The sequence below is a fragment of the Lycium ferocissimum genome, unplaced genomic scaffold, assembly GCF_029784015.1.
Source record: "Lycium ferocissimum isolate CSIRO_LF1 unplaced genomic scaffold, AGI_CSIRO_Lferr_CH_V1 ctg8532, whole genome shotgun sequence".
Classification (NCBI taxonomy): Eukaryota; Viridiplantae; Streptophyta; class Magnoliopsida; order Solanales; family Solanaceae; genus Lycium; species Lycium ferocissimum.
In genome coordinates this window covers 14,766-31,043 of record NW_026727303.1, presented here as the reverse complement: position 1 = coordinate 31,043, position 16,278 = coordinate 14,766, and the positions used below count along the sequence as shown (strand labels likewise).

The 16,278-nt window shown below is 33.7% G+C and overlaps 1 protein-coding gene and 1 pseudogene across 1 annotated transcript; both read left to right on the top strand.

The window, feature by feature from the left end:
• Positions 1 to 308: 308 nt before the first annotated feature.
• LOC132045906 (small ribosomal subunit protein eS24z-like) lies at positions 309 to 942 on the top strand (annotated as a pseudogene).
• A 9,055-nt stretch (positions 943 to 9,997) lies between these two features.
• LOC132045907 (potassium transporter 5-like) lies at positions 9,998 to 14,511 on the top strand. The gene is made up of 8 exons (XM_059436476.1): positions 9,998 to 10,144; positions 11,302 to 11,572; positions 11,816 to 12,064; positions 12,144 to 12,194; positions 12,296 to 12,556; positions 12,680 to 12,847; positions 13,025 to 13,279; positions 13,367 to 14,511. Exons 1-8 carry the CDS (start codon positions 10,010 to 10,012, stop codon positions 14,212 to 14,214), a joined length of 2,238 nt encoding a protein of 745 aa, XP_059292459.1. The 5' UTR covers positions 9,998 to 10,009; the 3' UTR covers positions 14,215 to 14,511.
• Positions 14,512 to 16,278: the final 1,767 nt, after the last annotated feature.

Sequence of the window (16,278 nt, the reverse complement as noted above, 5' to 3'; positions counted from 1 at the left end):
CATGATGACCATGACTGCCGGAGACATCTCCACCATTGTGTTGGCGGACGGAGCCGCTGGACGTGGTGGTTCCTCCACCGCCTCCTCGGTAAATGAGGAACGATGCCGTTTACACGAGCAGTTACAAGCGATTGTGATGATTACCATAGCAAAGACTATCAGCATTACCACCACACGTATAAGTAAAAGGTCCATTGTGTTTTTCTCTCTAGTTCACACACTGAAAGTTAATATGTACTTCACTGTTAGTCCTCTCTCTCTCTCTCTCTCGTTGCAAATATCGCTACTGCCTCTGTCACTCTTTGCCCTAAAGAGACAGCCAAGCTAAGTATGGCTATGGCGGACAAGGCAGTCAGTATTCGGACCCACAAGTTCATGACCAACAGGCTTCTCGCCAGGAAGCAATTCATTATTGATGTACTTCATCCTGGAAAAGCCAACGTCTCAAAGGCGGAGCTGAAGGAGAAGTTGGCTAGGATGTACAAGGTGAAGGACCCAAATGCTTTTTTCTGTTTTCAAGTAGTTCCGCACACACTTTGAGGTGGGAAATCAACAGGATTTTGGTTTGATTTATGATTCTGTTGAAAATGCCAAGAAGTACGAGCCAAAGTATAGGCTCATCAGGAATGGGCTTGACACTAAGATTGAGAAGTCTAGGTAACAAATGAAGAAAAGGAAGAACAGGGCCAGGAAGGTCCGTGGTGTAAAGAAGACGAAGGCTGGTGATGCAAAGAAGAAATGATTTCTTATGCAAACAAAAAAATCTTATTTTGGGATTCTTCAGGTGGCCTAGTATTTTTCTTTTGGTGTTGTTTGAGTACTGTTGATTCTGTCTGACTTTTGGAGCAATTCAGTTTTGTCTTTCCTTAGAAATATTTTATGGAGGGCTTAGAGTACTTGAGATTTCACAAGAGTTAGTGTTACCTGTTATTTGTTACTATTGTTCTAGTACAGCTCTTATCTGCACTAGAAGTTTGTTTTGATCAACTTTTGAAGGGGTAAAGATTTGGTGTGTAATGAGAGTTTTGGTAAATACAATTATTTGGTATCTGTGTTGATTGATATAAGTGAAAATTTACAGGAATTTTACATAATAGAGATAAATACATGACATGTTTGACATACGATTCTTATCACTTACGTCGTACTTTCACTTTTACTTGTCCATAATATTAAAAATGTAGTATTTTTATTGTTATTTGTCCACTTTAGCATATCAAAGAAAGACAATTTTTTTTTTTTAATTGTTTTACCATTGATATTAATTACTCATACATACTTCATTTATTAATTAACGTGATTTAACGTCAAGTTTAACTGAGGGAGTAATTACGGCTAATTAATGCAAATTTATTTTCCCTCCAGTTCAAGTAAGTGTCAGCTTTGTCTTTAACATGCCCCTTAAGAAAATACTGACTTCTAAAATATATATTGCCCTTAATTTAGGACATCTCTCAAGAAAATATTAACTCCTAAAATATATATATATAGCCCTTAATTAAAATTTACAGTAATTATTAACTTGATACATTGAGTCTGGTCACTTGGAATGATAGTCAAACTTAGAATGTTTAAAAGGAATAGGTATGCTTTACAAGTTACAACTACAAGTAGTATTACTTTAGAAGCTATTTATAGTAAGCCACGGATGGATTACGATTGATCATTCCTTTTTAACTCTCAGGTGCAACATGATGAAGTTCATATATAGCCAATAGGCTTACTTGGAACTTTTCATTTCATTTTTAGTTCCTTAAATTCAACTCCAATTCTTTCCCTGTAGTACTTCATTCCACTTTTATTGATGTTCTTTTATTTAATTGACTTGACCAATTAAGGAGTATCATGACTCGTTCTACTGAATGTGAGCTCGTATTTGGATTTTGGCCTGGTAGATGCTTGGCTTAATATCATTTTATTAATCAACAATTTAAGTGCCTTTCTTTCCGATTCGGTTGGTGAGTCAGCCAAACAAGATGTGATACTATAAGTAGATGCAACCTTGCCTCTGTGTTGTACAGAGAAAGTCCTAATCATCTCGAATAAAGGGCGTGTTTGAAAATCCATAAGAGAAACGGACAAACAGGCCTAACTATTATTCTTTCTTCCTCATTTGCAACAATTATTAAAGATTGTCGGGGTCCCTTTGACGTCAATTCAAATGGAAGACGTACAATAGGCGAGATTAAACTACTTGTGTGTGTGTTTGTTGTGTGTGTGTGGGGGGGGGGGTGGTTTCTATTTTGGACAAAATGGTATCCCCTTCAATTTTACGAGATTTGTTTGACTAGTTACAAAGTTTAATTTTTTTTTTTTTAAATTAGAGATCTAAAATAAATCTTAGATATTTGTGTGACTACAAATTAAAGAATTAAAAAATTAAGCAATTTCTTATTATAGAAAAGTGATATTTTTTGTGATAAACTAAAAAAAATGTTTCATATAAATTGAGATGGAGAAAATACTCCATATCATTTTTAGTTTTATGCTTCTTCTGTATTTTAAAAATAAAAAATTGCATGGTTGCACTCTGCCCCATTGCTTGGGGAGCTAATCTCCTTAGTTAAGTCTAAATAGACTGTCCGTGGAGCATAATAGAAATTGAAGGAAAATATCTGTTTGCTATTAAAGTTTCCCTTTTCTTCTTGATTAAATGTCCGAGAAGTGAAATTTAAATTATATGAGAGGAAAAAGATTTAATATTTTATAGTTTGCAACTCAACGTTGAGGAAATACCTCGTGACCTGCTACTCAAGATGATACAATTAATTTCAGTTTTAATATAATAATAACACAATAAATTTGGGATTTGATAGTTTAGGTGGAATTACTTGACTTGTAGTAGTTTCCATCACACGAAAATTTATTGATCCAATACTTTATTATTATAAAATTTAATATACGGAAAAAGAAATGCTATCCAACTATCGAAATACTCATTTATGTCCGTCAATAGTTTGGCTCATTTACGCCATCGAATGCTACGAAATGACTCATTTATGCGATCGAACTATAGGAAATGGCTCATTTATGTCATTCATCAATAGTTTGCTCATTTGTGCCGTCACAATCGCTACCAAAATGACTCATCCATGCCATATTTCATTAAAGTTGGTTTTACAATATCATATATGACATGTGGCCTCCAACTAGATTATGATTGTTGGTGGGTAAGGTGTATGGATCGGATTTTTTATTAATTTGGTATTTAAGATTAGGTTGGTTTAATTAAACGACGTAGACCTCTAATTGGAGGCTACGTGTCATATCTGGTATTATAAAATCGGCGTTAATGAAAAATGGCATGGATGAGTCATTTTGATAATGGACGATACGACATAAATGAGTCAAACTATGAGTGGATAAATGAGCCATTTCATAGTTCGATGGCATAAAATGAGCCATTTCCCATGGTTCGATGATAAAGGAGTCTATTTCTATAGTTCGATAAGATACAAATGCTAAACTATTGGCGAATGGCATAAATGAGCCATTTCCGACAGTTGGATGGCATATTTGAGCCTTTTCCGTTTAATATATAAAGCATATCTTATATACATATGTGTTTTCACTTTGTTTTTACAAAATTTAATAATCATCTAATTATTTGATACAGTCATACATTTATATAAACTTATAAACTTATTTTGAAAAAACTATAGAAATAATTAGTATGATATGAAGGATAAAATTACTTAATAAGGTAACTTCTGAAAAAAACAATCTGAGCTGCACATGGAACTCAGGCACTCAGCATTGTTTTAATTTGCATTTCATGGTCTTCATGTGTGGACAACACTGTGAAATATGTAAATAGATCGCTATTTCGCATGGTTGCTTTCTATGTGCATGTGCTAAATAATGAGACTTCTATTCTTGCTTGCTTTCTCTTTCCAGATGACAAAGCTCTCTTTCCTTAAATGTTTGAGGTTTAGCTTTCGATGTGCATTGTACTAAATAATGAGACTTCTATTTTTGTTTGCTCTTTCCAGATGACAAAGCCCCTTTTCCTTAAAGTTTTCAGGTTGATCATTTTTTTTTATTTTTTTTTTTCACTTTTAGGTTGTTATTCTTCTGTTATCCAAACTTTGGCTGCAAAAAGAACCTGTCATCCCATGTTATTGAAAAGTTAGGGTGAAGACACATGCCAAAGTTAGAAAAAAAAAAAGACACAAAACAACAGCAGTAAATATTATGACAGAGCAACATGTGATCATCAAGACAATGTCAAAGGCTGAATAAATTGGGAATAACCCAATGATTTCATGATGTGCTGCTAAGTACTTACTACTAATGCCGCATTTTTTTTATTATTATAAAAATGTGTAAATTTAAATACACATCTTAAGGTGCACATTAAGATTTCCAAATATGAATACACATTTAAATATTAAAATATTATATTAAGATCTAAATACTAAATTAACCTAAAATATTTTAGAAACTTATATGACGATTGGTGTGGTGATGGCTATGGATGGTTGCTGTGAATGTCGATTGGGATGATGCTGGCTGATAGTGGTAGTTGTCGATAGTAACAGCTAGTGGTGATGGTGGCTGTCAGTAGTGATTAATGTTAATTGTTGATGGTCATCAACATAGCTGGTTGTGGTGTTTGATAATTATGGCGGATGATAATAACAGCTGGTGGTGGTGAATGATAACAATAATTAGCGATATATAGTGGTGCTGATTGTCGGTAATTATGTGATTGATGGTTGGGGATAGTGGCTTATGGTGATGACGACATACTGCGAAAGTGGTTGTGACTGTCAACAAGGTGGTTAGTGGTTGTGGTAGTTGATAGAGGTGGGAAACGACGACTATAATTAGCGCGAAAAGCAGATAAAACGGTGATGCCCACCGGTCATCTTTATAGAAATTCTTAAACAACCATTTTAGCGATATTAAAACTTTGTTATTCTGAAAGCATTTATATATAATTTAGGCAGATATTACGAGTGAGAGGTGGGTTAAGGGTGTGGTGACCATAGGGATGAGCTTAGGATAGAATATGTTGGAAGACGAGGAATGAACAATCAATGTTGAATGCAACTTATGAATTTCGTTTTCCTTATCTTTTTTTTTTCTTTTTTCTAAAGAAGCCATTTCTCATTTTTTTTAAGAATTTTTTTTTTTAAGAAAAAATTATATTTTTCAAAACCAACTAAAGACTATTTTTCTTGAAAACTCCATACCAAACAGGGCAATTCGCAGAATTGCCCTTCTTTTGGGGTGGTCTTTAAATTTTGCCCTTCATATTTGAAATGTTTAAATTTTGCCCTTCGGCTAACACCCATAGGATTCGAGTTCGAACCCACGCGCAAAAATTTTAAAAAAAAATTCGCAAAGCAAGCTTTAAATTTAGCTATCACGTAAAAGATACACTTGTTAAGGAATTACACATTTTATGCGGACCCGGATACTCATGCCTTATGGGTGACGGCATAAGTATGCCGGTCCGTATAACTTTGATAATTCCTTCACAAAGTTATGCTATGGGGGCATACTTTTAACGGGCAAACTTTTATGCGGACCCGGCATAACTTTGTGAAGGAATTATCAAAGTTATCTTAACCCCGCATACTTATGCCAAGTCCGCCCATAAGGCATAAGTATCACGTCCGGCATAACTTTGATAATTCCTTCACAAAGTTATGCCGCGGGGGCATACTTTTAATGGGCAACTTTTATCTTAGCGACCCGCATAACTTTGTGAAGAATTATCAAAGTTATCTGACCCGCATACTTATGCCAAGTCCGCCCACAAGGCATAAGTATGCCGGTCCGCATAACTTTAGTAATTCTCAACAAAGTATGCCGGTCCGCATAGCGAAATTTAAACTTGCCTTGCGAATTTTTTTTAAAATTTTGACCGCGCGTGGGTTCGAACCTGAACCTATGGGTGTTAGCAAATGGGCGCAAATTTTAAAGATTTCAACATGAAAAAAGAAAATTTAAAGACCACCCCAAACGAAGGGCACTCCGCGCAAAAAAATGTACCAAACACCCAAAGTATTTCGCTACTTTTTTCTCCTCCTCTCAAAAGAAAGAATCAATTAAAAGAAACGGACCTACTACTACCACCAAACTATTATTATTGTACTTTTCTTCCTCATTTTGGTGAGGAAACTCATCTATTATACTAGCTTTTGCACCCCGAACATTATTGAAACGTACTTACACATGCACACTTGACACATCGAAACCCAAAGTAATTAAAATTCTTATCTTGTTCCAATCTGCGTCAAGGAAATGCAGAAAATTTTAGGTTGTTAGTGAATAGCTTCCCGAGAAATATATGCACACAACACTTACCAAGGGCGTACATAAAAATTTTCGTAAACAGTGTGGTCATTTAGAAAAGGTTAAAAATGAACAAACCCCTGTAATAACATCCTAATTTTGTATATAAATAACACAATTTGAATATATTAATGAAACACAACTCGAGTTACTACTACAGCTCTTCTCAATGCCAGTTCCCTAAATTTATTGTAGATTAAAATGTTTGAATATTGTGGGGGGGATAAAGGACAGAAACTATAGGCCCACAACATCCCCATACAAAAAAAAAAAAAAAAAAAAGGGAAATAGAGTTCACGTTTGTGAGTCAAGACTCCACTAAGGATGTGGATTTTATTCATTTGTATGGAATGCTGCCTGCGTTTCTTTTTGGTCAAATAATGGAACCACATCAGTTTTTACATTTTCTTAAATTAAAAATTGCATGAATGTAGTATAAGTAGAAGTTGAAGAAAAATATCTCTTTGCCTATATATTTCCCCTTTCCTTCTAGATAAATATATACACCAAAAAAATTATCTTTTTCCTGTTTCAATTTGATATAAAAATTTGCAAAAATATTTTGATATTCATGAAACATGAACATAGTTTTAGAAGTTACAATATTTCATTAAATATATTACTCTATCTGATAGCAAATCAAGTTAATACATCAGAAAAAAAAAAATTTAACTGAAGAGTAAAAATATATGGTGAGATTAAAATGCGCTGCAGAATTCTGAATGCTCTAATACATAACAAGCATTTAGAAAATAGTATTTACTAAACAATATTGCGTTTGAATTCTTGACCAAGCAAATGACTCCATTCATTATGTTTGAGATAATATACTCCATTCATTATGTTTGAAATCACCAAAACCAGTAATCATATACGTATTAAAAATAGAGTAGTAAAGTCGTAACTTAAAGAAATTGAAATGGAACTAATAACAAATAAAGGCAAAAAGAGGTGATTTTTTCATATCTTTTAAGTCTCGTGGATAGCGTCATCTAGTATGTGCTGGTAAGAGGAATAAATACACGACATGTGTTTGTATATACACTTTTATCACTTAAGATGATTAAATAATGCATATTCTTACTATACTAAATTATTAACTACTATAATAAATTGAGTTTGTTTGGCATAAAATTCCTATGCACAGAAATAATTAATTACCTAAGAGATGGTACACTTTGTAAAATAGATCCAGCTGCATGAAACCGGCTCAGACAAAGCTGATTAGAATAAAAAAACAATCCTAACCTATTCATTAAAAAAAATCAATTATGAGCTACACATAAAACTGGTGAAAGGAAACAGGGACTGCACATAAAACTGAACATTTTTTTTTTCTTTTGCATTTTCTAGACTTCTATGTGGAACAGAAGCGTGAGTTAAGTGCTCTTCACAATATGCTTGTTTTTTTTTAAAAAGAATTACATTGAAGTTGTTGATCCTTTATCATCCAACTTTGGCTGCAAAAGATAATAGTTCTTCCTACATTTTGAAAAAGTTAGGGGGTGAAGACATATGACAAAGTTAGAAAAAAAAGAGAAAAGACACAAACTAGAGCCACATGGTTATCAAAGAAAACGTCAGAGAAGTTAGGTGATTAGCAATTCACGTACAAACATATTATTAAGTTGTCGAGAATTTTCTATCCAGAAAGGAAATCACATCACTTGGTTCCAATATAAGTTTGGCATTCAAAGTTAAAGATTTACTCTCTCAAAGACAGGGGTGTACATGGACCGGGTTGGTTCGGATTTTTTAAACACCAAACCAAACCAATTGCGTCGGGTTTTTAAATATATACACCAAACCAAACCAATAAAATTCGGGTTTTTCAACCTCGGGTTTTCTCGGGTTATTCGGTTTTCTCGGGTTTTTCGGGTTTTTTCTCCGGAATAGTCTTGATACAAAACATATAACTTTTACTTCAAACATTTCTTTAGTTCTAGTAAAATACAATTACATAATTAAGGTGTTTCTAAAAAAATAACACAAAATGTGAGAAGAGTGATGACATTGTATTAAAATATTCAACAAAAGCTAATAAAATCGGTTAAAATAAATGTTGCTAATTAACAAGCCATAAAGAAAATGACCATAATCTAAAAATACCAAGTTATGCTAAAATAAGTACGGCTAATAAGTATTAATTACACGACAAAGAAAAAAACTTAAGTTATGTATTTTCACTTTCTAAATCAAATATGCAAAACTAAAGAATAGATATCCAACATTATTGTCATTCCTAGTGGTAAATTGAATTTCTTTTGTTAGCATTAGTGTTGAGTTGGTTTTGGTTTGGACTTTATTTGAGTTACTAACATCCATAGGATATAAAACTTATTGACATTCAAAATTCTAAATTCAAGCTTGAATAATATGATAATGGATAAAAAACTACGAAAAAATTTAAGAAATATTTATAAATTACATTACAAATAAATATTTTTATGTATAAAATATTTTAAAAATTGAATACATGTAATGTCGGGTTGGTTTGGTTCGGTTTGACTTTTTTTTAGTTAAAACCAAACCAAACCAAACCAATTATGGTCGGGTTTTTTTTCAACACCAAACCAAGTCAAACCAAACCATTAGTCGGGTTTTTTCGGTTTGACTCGGTTTTATCGGTTTGGTGTGTGTTTGTCGGTTTACTTTGTACACCCCTACTCAAAGTGAAAGCAAAAAGAATCCCCCGTGTATGAGCATGTACGTATCAAATTATTCTTGAAAATTTTGTCATTCAAAACATGTTATGTAAGATATTAGAATCAATGAATTACTAAATATAAAATGTTTATTTTGAACAGACCAAAAAAAAAAAAGTACGACACACAATTGAATCAAAGGAATTAGTGTTTTGTTCATTAAATTTTTAAATAAGTAAATTTATTTGATTTAAAAAAAAGAATCTTGAATAATATAAGTCCAAATTCACACAAAAAAGTATACACTATCCTTCACATGCATTTTATAAAAAGAAGAAGAGATATTGACATAAATAATCATTCACTAAAATAATAGCCTGTAAATGTAAATTTTTAAAAAATAAGAAAAATATACATAAAATATACAATGTTTACACATTGCACTTTTTTTTTATTTGACTAGTGAATATAATTATTCTTGGCCAATTGGCGGAATATTTGACTTTCTGACGCATAAACCTACGAAGAAGTTAAAATAATTCAAAATGTAATTTTTTTTGACGAATTAACCCTAGTGGTGGCCTAGCTCATAAGTGCACAGGAGGAACAAGTTGAAAAGAGAAAATTTACTACAAATGATGGGACTTCGTTAAAAATTTCGGGGGTTAGAAATTGACGGGTTCCTACCATAATAATTACTTACTCATTGTCCCTTTTTTATGCGATTCACTTGTGTTCAATATATAGCACTGATATAGTCTAAAAGATAAATAATAAAGAGTATTAAAAGTTTAAACCAAAGGACGAAGAAATAAATAAAGAAAAAATTGGAAGATTTTTTTTGCCAATTCCCTTATATATAGACCATTTGGTTTGGCTGTGACAACCAGTGAAGAATACTTTAGTCCCTCAAATATTCAGATCTCACAGAGGTGTACTTTTGATTAAGGTATGCAGGTCATTTTCTCTTTCTAAAATTCCTAGTATTTTTACTACTGCATCAGTTTGTCATGCATTTCTTAATATATCTTATATGTATCAGGTCAGTGTCTCGCACTATGGATATCATCAGCATCCAGGAAGTCCCACAACAACAACAATTGATCATGGAGGAAGTTCCTCATCAAACTTTATCGGAGGCTACTATTGTAGAAATGGAGTCTGGTAGCATGCATGTCCGCACATCCGACAAGGTTTGCTTATGTCATCAAACCTTTTTCATCATATAATAATATTTTACACACCTCTTCAAGTCCTCTAATTTATACATAGCGTCTTCGGATGTCCCAACTAAATTACTGAACGTTTTGGCAATACAAATGGACACGAAGGAAAGAGAGGTGTTTTTTCATTTTATCTCTGTTGATGATTTGTTTTGTTCTACTCGAACTACAAAAATAGTTGAGGCAAATATATCCATGAATTCATATGAAGATAAAAGAGACATTAAAGCAAATATGCGAAGTTTCCAGGGACAATTACATAATCCCACCCTGTACTATAAAAATGTTAGGTGAGTTAAAATAATTTTCTTTGTTATAATGTTGTTTATTAATTTAGCATGCTTTTAATCTGACAAGTGTTTTGAACTGCTTTTATTATTGTTTATCTATTTTACTTAAGGGGCTATTCTGCTCTAATATTAATAATGACACTCTTTTCTTTTGATTCTGAAGCCAGTATGATCTTTCTCTTATAAAATTACAGGTACTAAATTTTATATTTTTTTTAATCTGAATGACGTTTGATTTTATATATCTGCTGAGGCAAGTGTTTGATCTTTTTTTCTTTTTTTTTTTTTTTAATGCTCAAGAGTGTTTGATCCTTCAACTTCTTTGGTCCGTGGCTTGGGAGCAACAAAGACTATAATAAATTCAACGTTATCACTTTATTTAGCCATAATGAGAAGAATTTTGAGGAAGATGGGTTCATAGAGATACAAATTACTACTAACTATGACTTTCTCAATTGTACGACAACAACTAAGTTTGATTACCATAGGTTTACATTAACCAAATTCATTTGAATCAAGATTTCTGTGATTTCCTCTAAATTATCTTTTGTAAGTTTGACTGCTTTAAACATAAGATATATTGTATATAATATTCATTTTATATACTCAATCATATAATTAAATATTATTCACACGTCTTTATAAAACAATTACTTATTAATGGTTGCGCGTGTGCCCAGAGAATAGTTCTATTAAAGTTTTCATCCTTTAGATAGTAGTTTAATAAACATGATAATGTCATTCTAGATATTTGCTTTTTCCAAAGACTCGATCAAGAAATTATGTTTATTTTCATCCTAACGTGCAATATTTATATGTGTGCCTTTAATTTATCAGGCAGCCAAGTGGTGGGTGTTGTATTTACAAATGGCTATTCAAAGCATGACACTAGTATATGGCGATCTTGGAACAGCATTCCATAGCCTGGGGGTGGTGTACGGAGATATGGGAACCTCACCCATGTACGTTTACTCAAGCACATTCTCTAATGGGATCAAACACGAGGACGATATAATTGGGGTCCTCTCCATCATTTTCTACACCATCACCCTAATTGCTCTCGTCAAATATATCTTCATCGTTCTCCGAGCCACTTACAATGGAGAAGGTCATTAATCCTCCTTCTCATCTTTTATCACTAATCCCCCACTTACCTGTATGAAGTACTTCATAGTTAAATATGAGGTGTTAATCATGATTCCTATGTTGCTAAAATTTCATAGCTACATATGTGTTACTTTGTAGTGCAAGGTAATTTATAGTTCTATGTTAAACCAAATTGCTAAATAGCTCACTTCACTACCCTAAAGTATTTGCCTATCAAAACTAACTATAATTTTTTGTTTTACAGGAGGTACATTTGCATTGTATTCTTTGATATGTCGACATGCAAATGTGGGCTTAATTCTAAGTCAAGGAGCAGAAGACGGAGACTTGTCGACTTGCAGCCAGGAGTTGCCAAATGATGCCAATCGTCTGGCTTTAAGACTCAAATATAAGCTAGAAAACAGCAAAACTTGGAAGTTGTTTCTTCTCCTTGCCGCGATGCTCGGTACTTCCATGGTCATTGCGGACAGTGTTCTCACTCCCTGCATTTCAGGCATGGTTCTTTTACCATATTTGATCTGCAGCAAATTAAATTTAATTTCATTATCTAAACTAGAAAAAGATGCGTGCAGTATTGTCTGCTGTGGGAGGTCTAAAAAAAGCAAGTTCAGCCGTGACAGAAGGTAATTTGCAAGTTGTTCTATTAAAAAATACAAAATCAGTGAATTAACATGCATATTATCTCACTTGGTTGTTAATAATTTTTACTTTTTTTGAGATGCAGAGGGGGTAGTTTGGATAGCAATTGCTATTTTAGTACTTCTCTTCATGGTGCAAAGACTAGGAACAGACAAAGTAGGAATAATTTTTGCACCAATAATTTGTCTTTGGTTTTCACTGATTGGTAGTATTGGCATCTATAACTTGGTTAAGTACGATGCAAAAGTTGTGAAAGCCGTTAACCCCATATATATCATAGACTATTTCAAGAGAAACAAGAAGAATGCTTGGATTTCTCTTGGCGGTACTGTTCTCTCAATAACAGGTAACCATTCTTTGTTAGGAACCCTTCAAATTTACTACTCTTAATTAAAGAGGAAATGAAAGCAGAGAGGAAAAAAAGTACTGTTTTTTGCTCCAACTTTTAATATTTAATGATCAATTGCAGGAACTGAGGCGCTATTTGCAGATGTCGGCCATTTCACTATTCGATCTATAAAAATAAGCATGTGTTGTGTAACATATCCAGCTCTAATTGTAGCGTATGCTGGACAAGCCTCTTTTCTAAGGAAGAATAGTCAGTTTGTCGCTGATGCATTTTTCAAGTCCATACCACGTAAGCACATAATTGACATACGAATTCAACTTCTATAACAAGACAATACCAATGAATTTATACATTAATTATCTTATCACCTATAAGTAACCATCCGTAAATAATGAGATTACTGATGTTGTGTGTGGTGGTTTGTGGTGGCAAAAGTTATTAACATGTAATGCTTTCTTTTCCTAGATGTTGTATATTGGCCAACTTTTGTGGTGGCGGTTTTAGCCTCAGTAATAGCGAGTCAAGCTATGATTTCTGGGACGTTTTCGATAATTCAACAGTCCCTTCCGTGGGGATGCTTCCCTCGTGTTCAAATTGTTCATACATCGAACAAGCACCGAGGACAAGTCTACATCCCGGAAGTCAATTATCTTCTTATGTTAGCTTGCATCGCCATTACTCTTGGATTCAGGACTACTGAAAGGATTGGGGTCGCTTATGGTATAACCTCTTTTTGCATTGTAACTATTATTTTTAAGAAAAATCTGATGAGTAAGTTAGATTAATTGTTTTGTTCTTCAATTACAGGAATAGCTGTTGTGCTTGTGATGAGCTTGACATCACTATTCATTGTATTAGTCATGGTTCTGATCTGGGAAACTCACATCCTCATCGTGATGGCCTATTGTCTGGTTATTGGTGGGGTTGAGTTTATCTACTTCAGCTCCGTGCTATATAAGTTTAATCAAGGGGGATATATGCAGCTTGTTTTTGCCTTGTTCCTTATGTCAATTATGTACATATGGAATTATGTGTACAGGAAGATATACAACTTTGAGCTAGACCAGAGTATCTCAATCAATAATGTGGAAGAAACAATGGCTAGGATAAATTGTCATCGCTTACCAGGACTTGCTATCTTCCATTCAGATATTGTCCACGGTATTCCACCTATTTTCAAGCACTACCTAACAAATGTGCCCGCCGTGCATTCTGTACTTTTGTTTGTGTCCTTCAAGTCACTTCCTATGAGTGAATCTCCAACGGGAAAAAGATTCATTTTCAGTCGAGCGCATCCAGCTGATTTGTATGTTTTCCACTGTGTGGTGACATACGGATATAATGATATGTGCAACAGCCAAGAGCCATTTGAAAGCTCACTACTTGAGAGGCTTAGGGAGTTCATAAGTGAACAACAGGAAGAAGAATCAGTAAAAGATAGAGAACTTGAAGTGCTAGACAGAGCCCAGCAAAACGCGGTGGTTCATCTTGAAGGGGTCCGCGATGTAATAGCCAAAGAGGAATCTAGTATGGTCAAGAAAGTTGTAATAAATTATTGTTATAACTTTTTAAATAGGAACATAAGGCAGAGGAATAAGGTGTTTGATGTCCCTTACAAGCACATGTTAAACATAGGAATGACATATGAACTTTAGCTCATGCTCTAAAGTTCATATGATGTACAGGGAAGAATCGTTCTTTAGAGTTTGTAAAAACAAGTTTATGTAAGACTAGATAAAATCGTTATTTGAAGCCTAAATCTATGCTAACATCTTATCAGAACCAGCACAATACAAAGAAAATTGGGATCAACATTAGACTACTTGTGCACCAATCATTTGAAAAGGAAGATGTGATAATACCATGAGCTTTGATAATTTGGAAAATCTTAGCCCTTTTTTGTTACCTAAAAACCAAGAGCAACAGAAATTGAATAGACCACATAAATCCTGATGGTTCTTTGAAATGATAGGCCCCTGATGATGATATAGTGAGCAGAAGGAACCTCATATAATCTCTAAGCCATCTGTGTACTGCAATTTGTCATGAGGTTCCCTTCAGACTTTGGCCCCCCATCTATGTCAAAGTAACAGTGATCATCAATTCATCATATATGGATTTTACAGTAAATGTTGTAGTGTTGCATGTTGTGAAGAGGAAGCCTTTGTCCTTGAGAACATATTGCTGCTCAGTACCCCGAAGTTTTGAAATAGTTGTAAGGTATTCCCTTTCTTCCTAATAAAGTACCTCCACAGTTAATTTCTTGATCCCATAGATCAACAAACGATCTCCTCTTAATTTATCAAACTGTGAATATAACAGCTGAGCTAAGAACCCATTGTACTGCATGATCTTTCCCTGACCTGTGTCATCAGTCAAATCACCTCCCTTATCCAGCCTATGAAGAGGCAAAGCTCACTTCAGACCAGCATGTTGACAATGATATAACATTTTGGCAACCTTACTAAGTGAACTTCCGTGTGAGCTTTGGTCGATTGAGAGTAAAATGTGTTCCTCCTCAAAATCAAAAGCGCTTACATCTACCTCATCACATAACCTTGGCTCATGCTTAGACTTCTTGTAGTGGCTTCCCAATTGTTTAAAGATATTCTGTTAACCAAACACGCAATAACCATCATTTTATTCAACTTCTCTTTCTCCCACTACATTGTAGGAAGAAAAAAAGTTCTTCATAGGCTGTGATTCTTCCACAAGCAGCTTAACAATCATTTATCTTTGGTGTTCCACCAATAGTCCTTGCATCATTGAATATATGTATTACACAATTTGCTGAAGTAGCATGTACAATTATTACTGCAAGAATCTGCAAATTCATAGTACAATAATCAACCTCCAATCCATGCAAATGTTGCATTGCAAGTATCCACTGGACATATTTTGCAACTAGTGAATATGTCCGCGCTTGACGCAATTGAGAAGAAAATTACACATATTGTTAATTAATCTATGTAATGAAGCAACTTTAATTTAAAAAAAAAAAATCTTTCGATAAGACTTCTCATTACACAAAATGGTGAGTAACGCCGCTTTTTTTTTCTTGGCGACATAACTGATCATTAATCAAACAAGCAGTCTAATCGAAAAAATATACTCCCTCTGTTTCAATTTATGTGAACCCATTTCCTTATTAGTCCGCGCAAAAAAGAATAACCTCTTTCTATATTTGGAAAGAATCTACCTTTATGCAATGATTTTTAGCCACACAATATATATATATATATATGACTAATTTTACACAACTAGTTTAAAAGTCTTCTCTACTTTCTTAAATTCCGTGCCCAGTCAAATGGGTTCACATGAAACGGAGGAAGTACTAATTTGTATAATCATGGTCTTGTGATAGAACATGTAAAAGCACAACTTTCTAGCAATTGAAAACTATAAACAGTAAATCTACCTTAATTCTTGTAATGAAGATCAAAGTTATATTTAACCTCTTAACTCTTCCACTTTCATAGACAAATAAAGTGATAAAGGATATTGAGAAAAGAGAAGATCATACAAATAAAGATCCAATAATGTTCATATTTAGCAAGTGAATCCCCACATTCCATGGCAAAGTGAAGATATTTGTATTTGTAAGCTAATTTGAAAGTGCAAGGGGGGGGGGGGGGAAGGGAATTGTAACTTTTTCGATTGACTAGTCGACTAGGTAAGACTAGTAGTCGACTGTAAACTCAGTAAATGCTAAAGTAAAA

Coding starts and splice junctions, on each gene's coding strand:
- LOC132045907 (XM_059436476.1), top strand. CDS start 10,010: ATGGATATCATCAGCATCCAGGAAGTCCCACAACAACAACAATTGATC. Junction 12,065..12,143: donor TCTCACTCCCTGCATTTCAG/GCATGGTTCTTT, acceptor AGATGCGTGCAG/TATTGTCTGCTGTGGGAGGT. Junction 13,280..13,366: donor AAGGATTGGGGTCGCTTATG/GTATAACCTCTT, acceptor CTTCAATTACAG/GAATAGCTGTTGTGCTTGTG.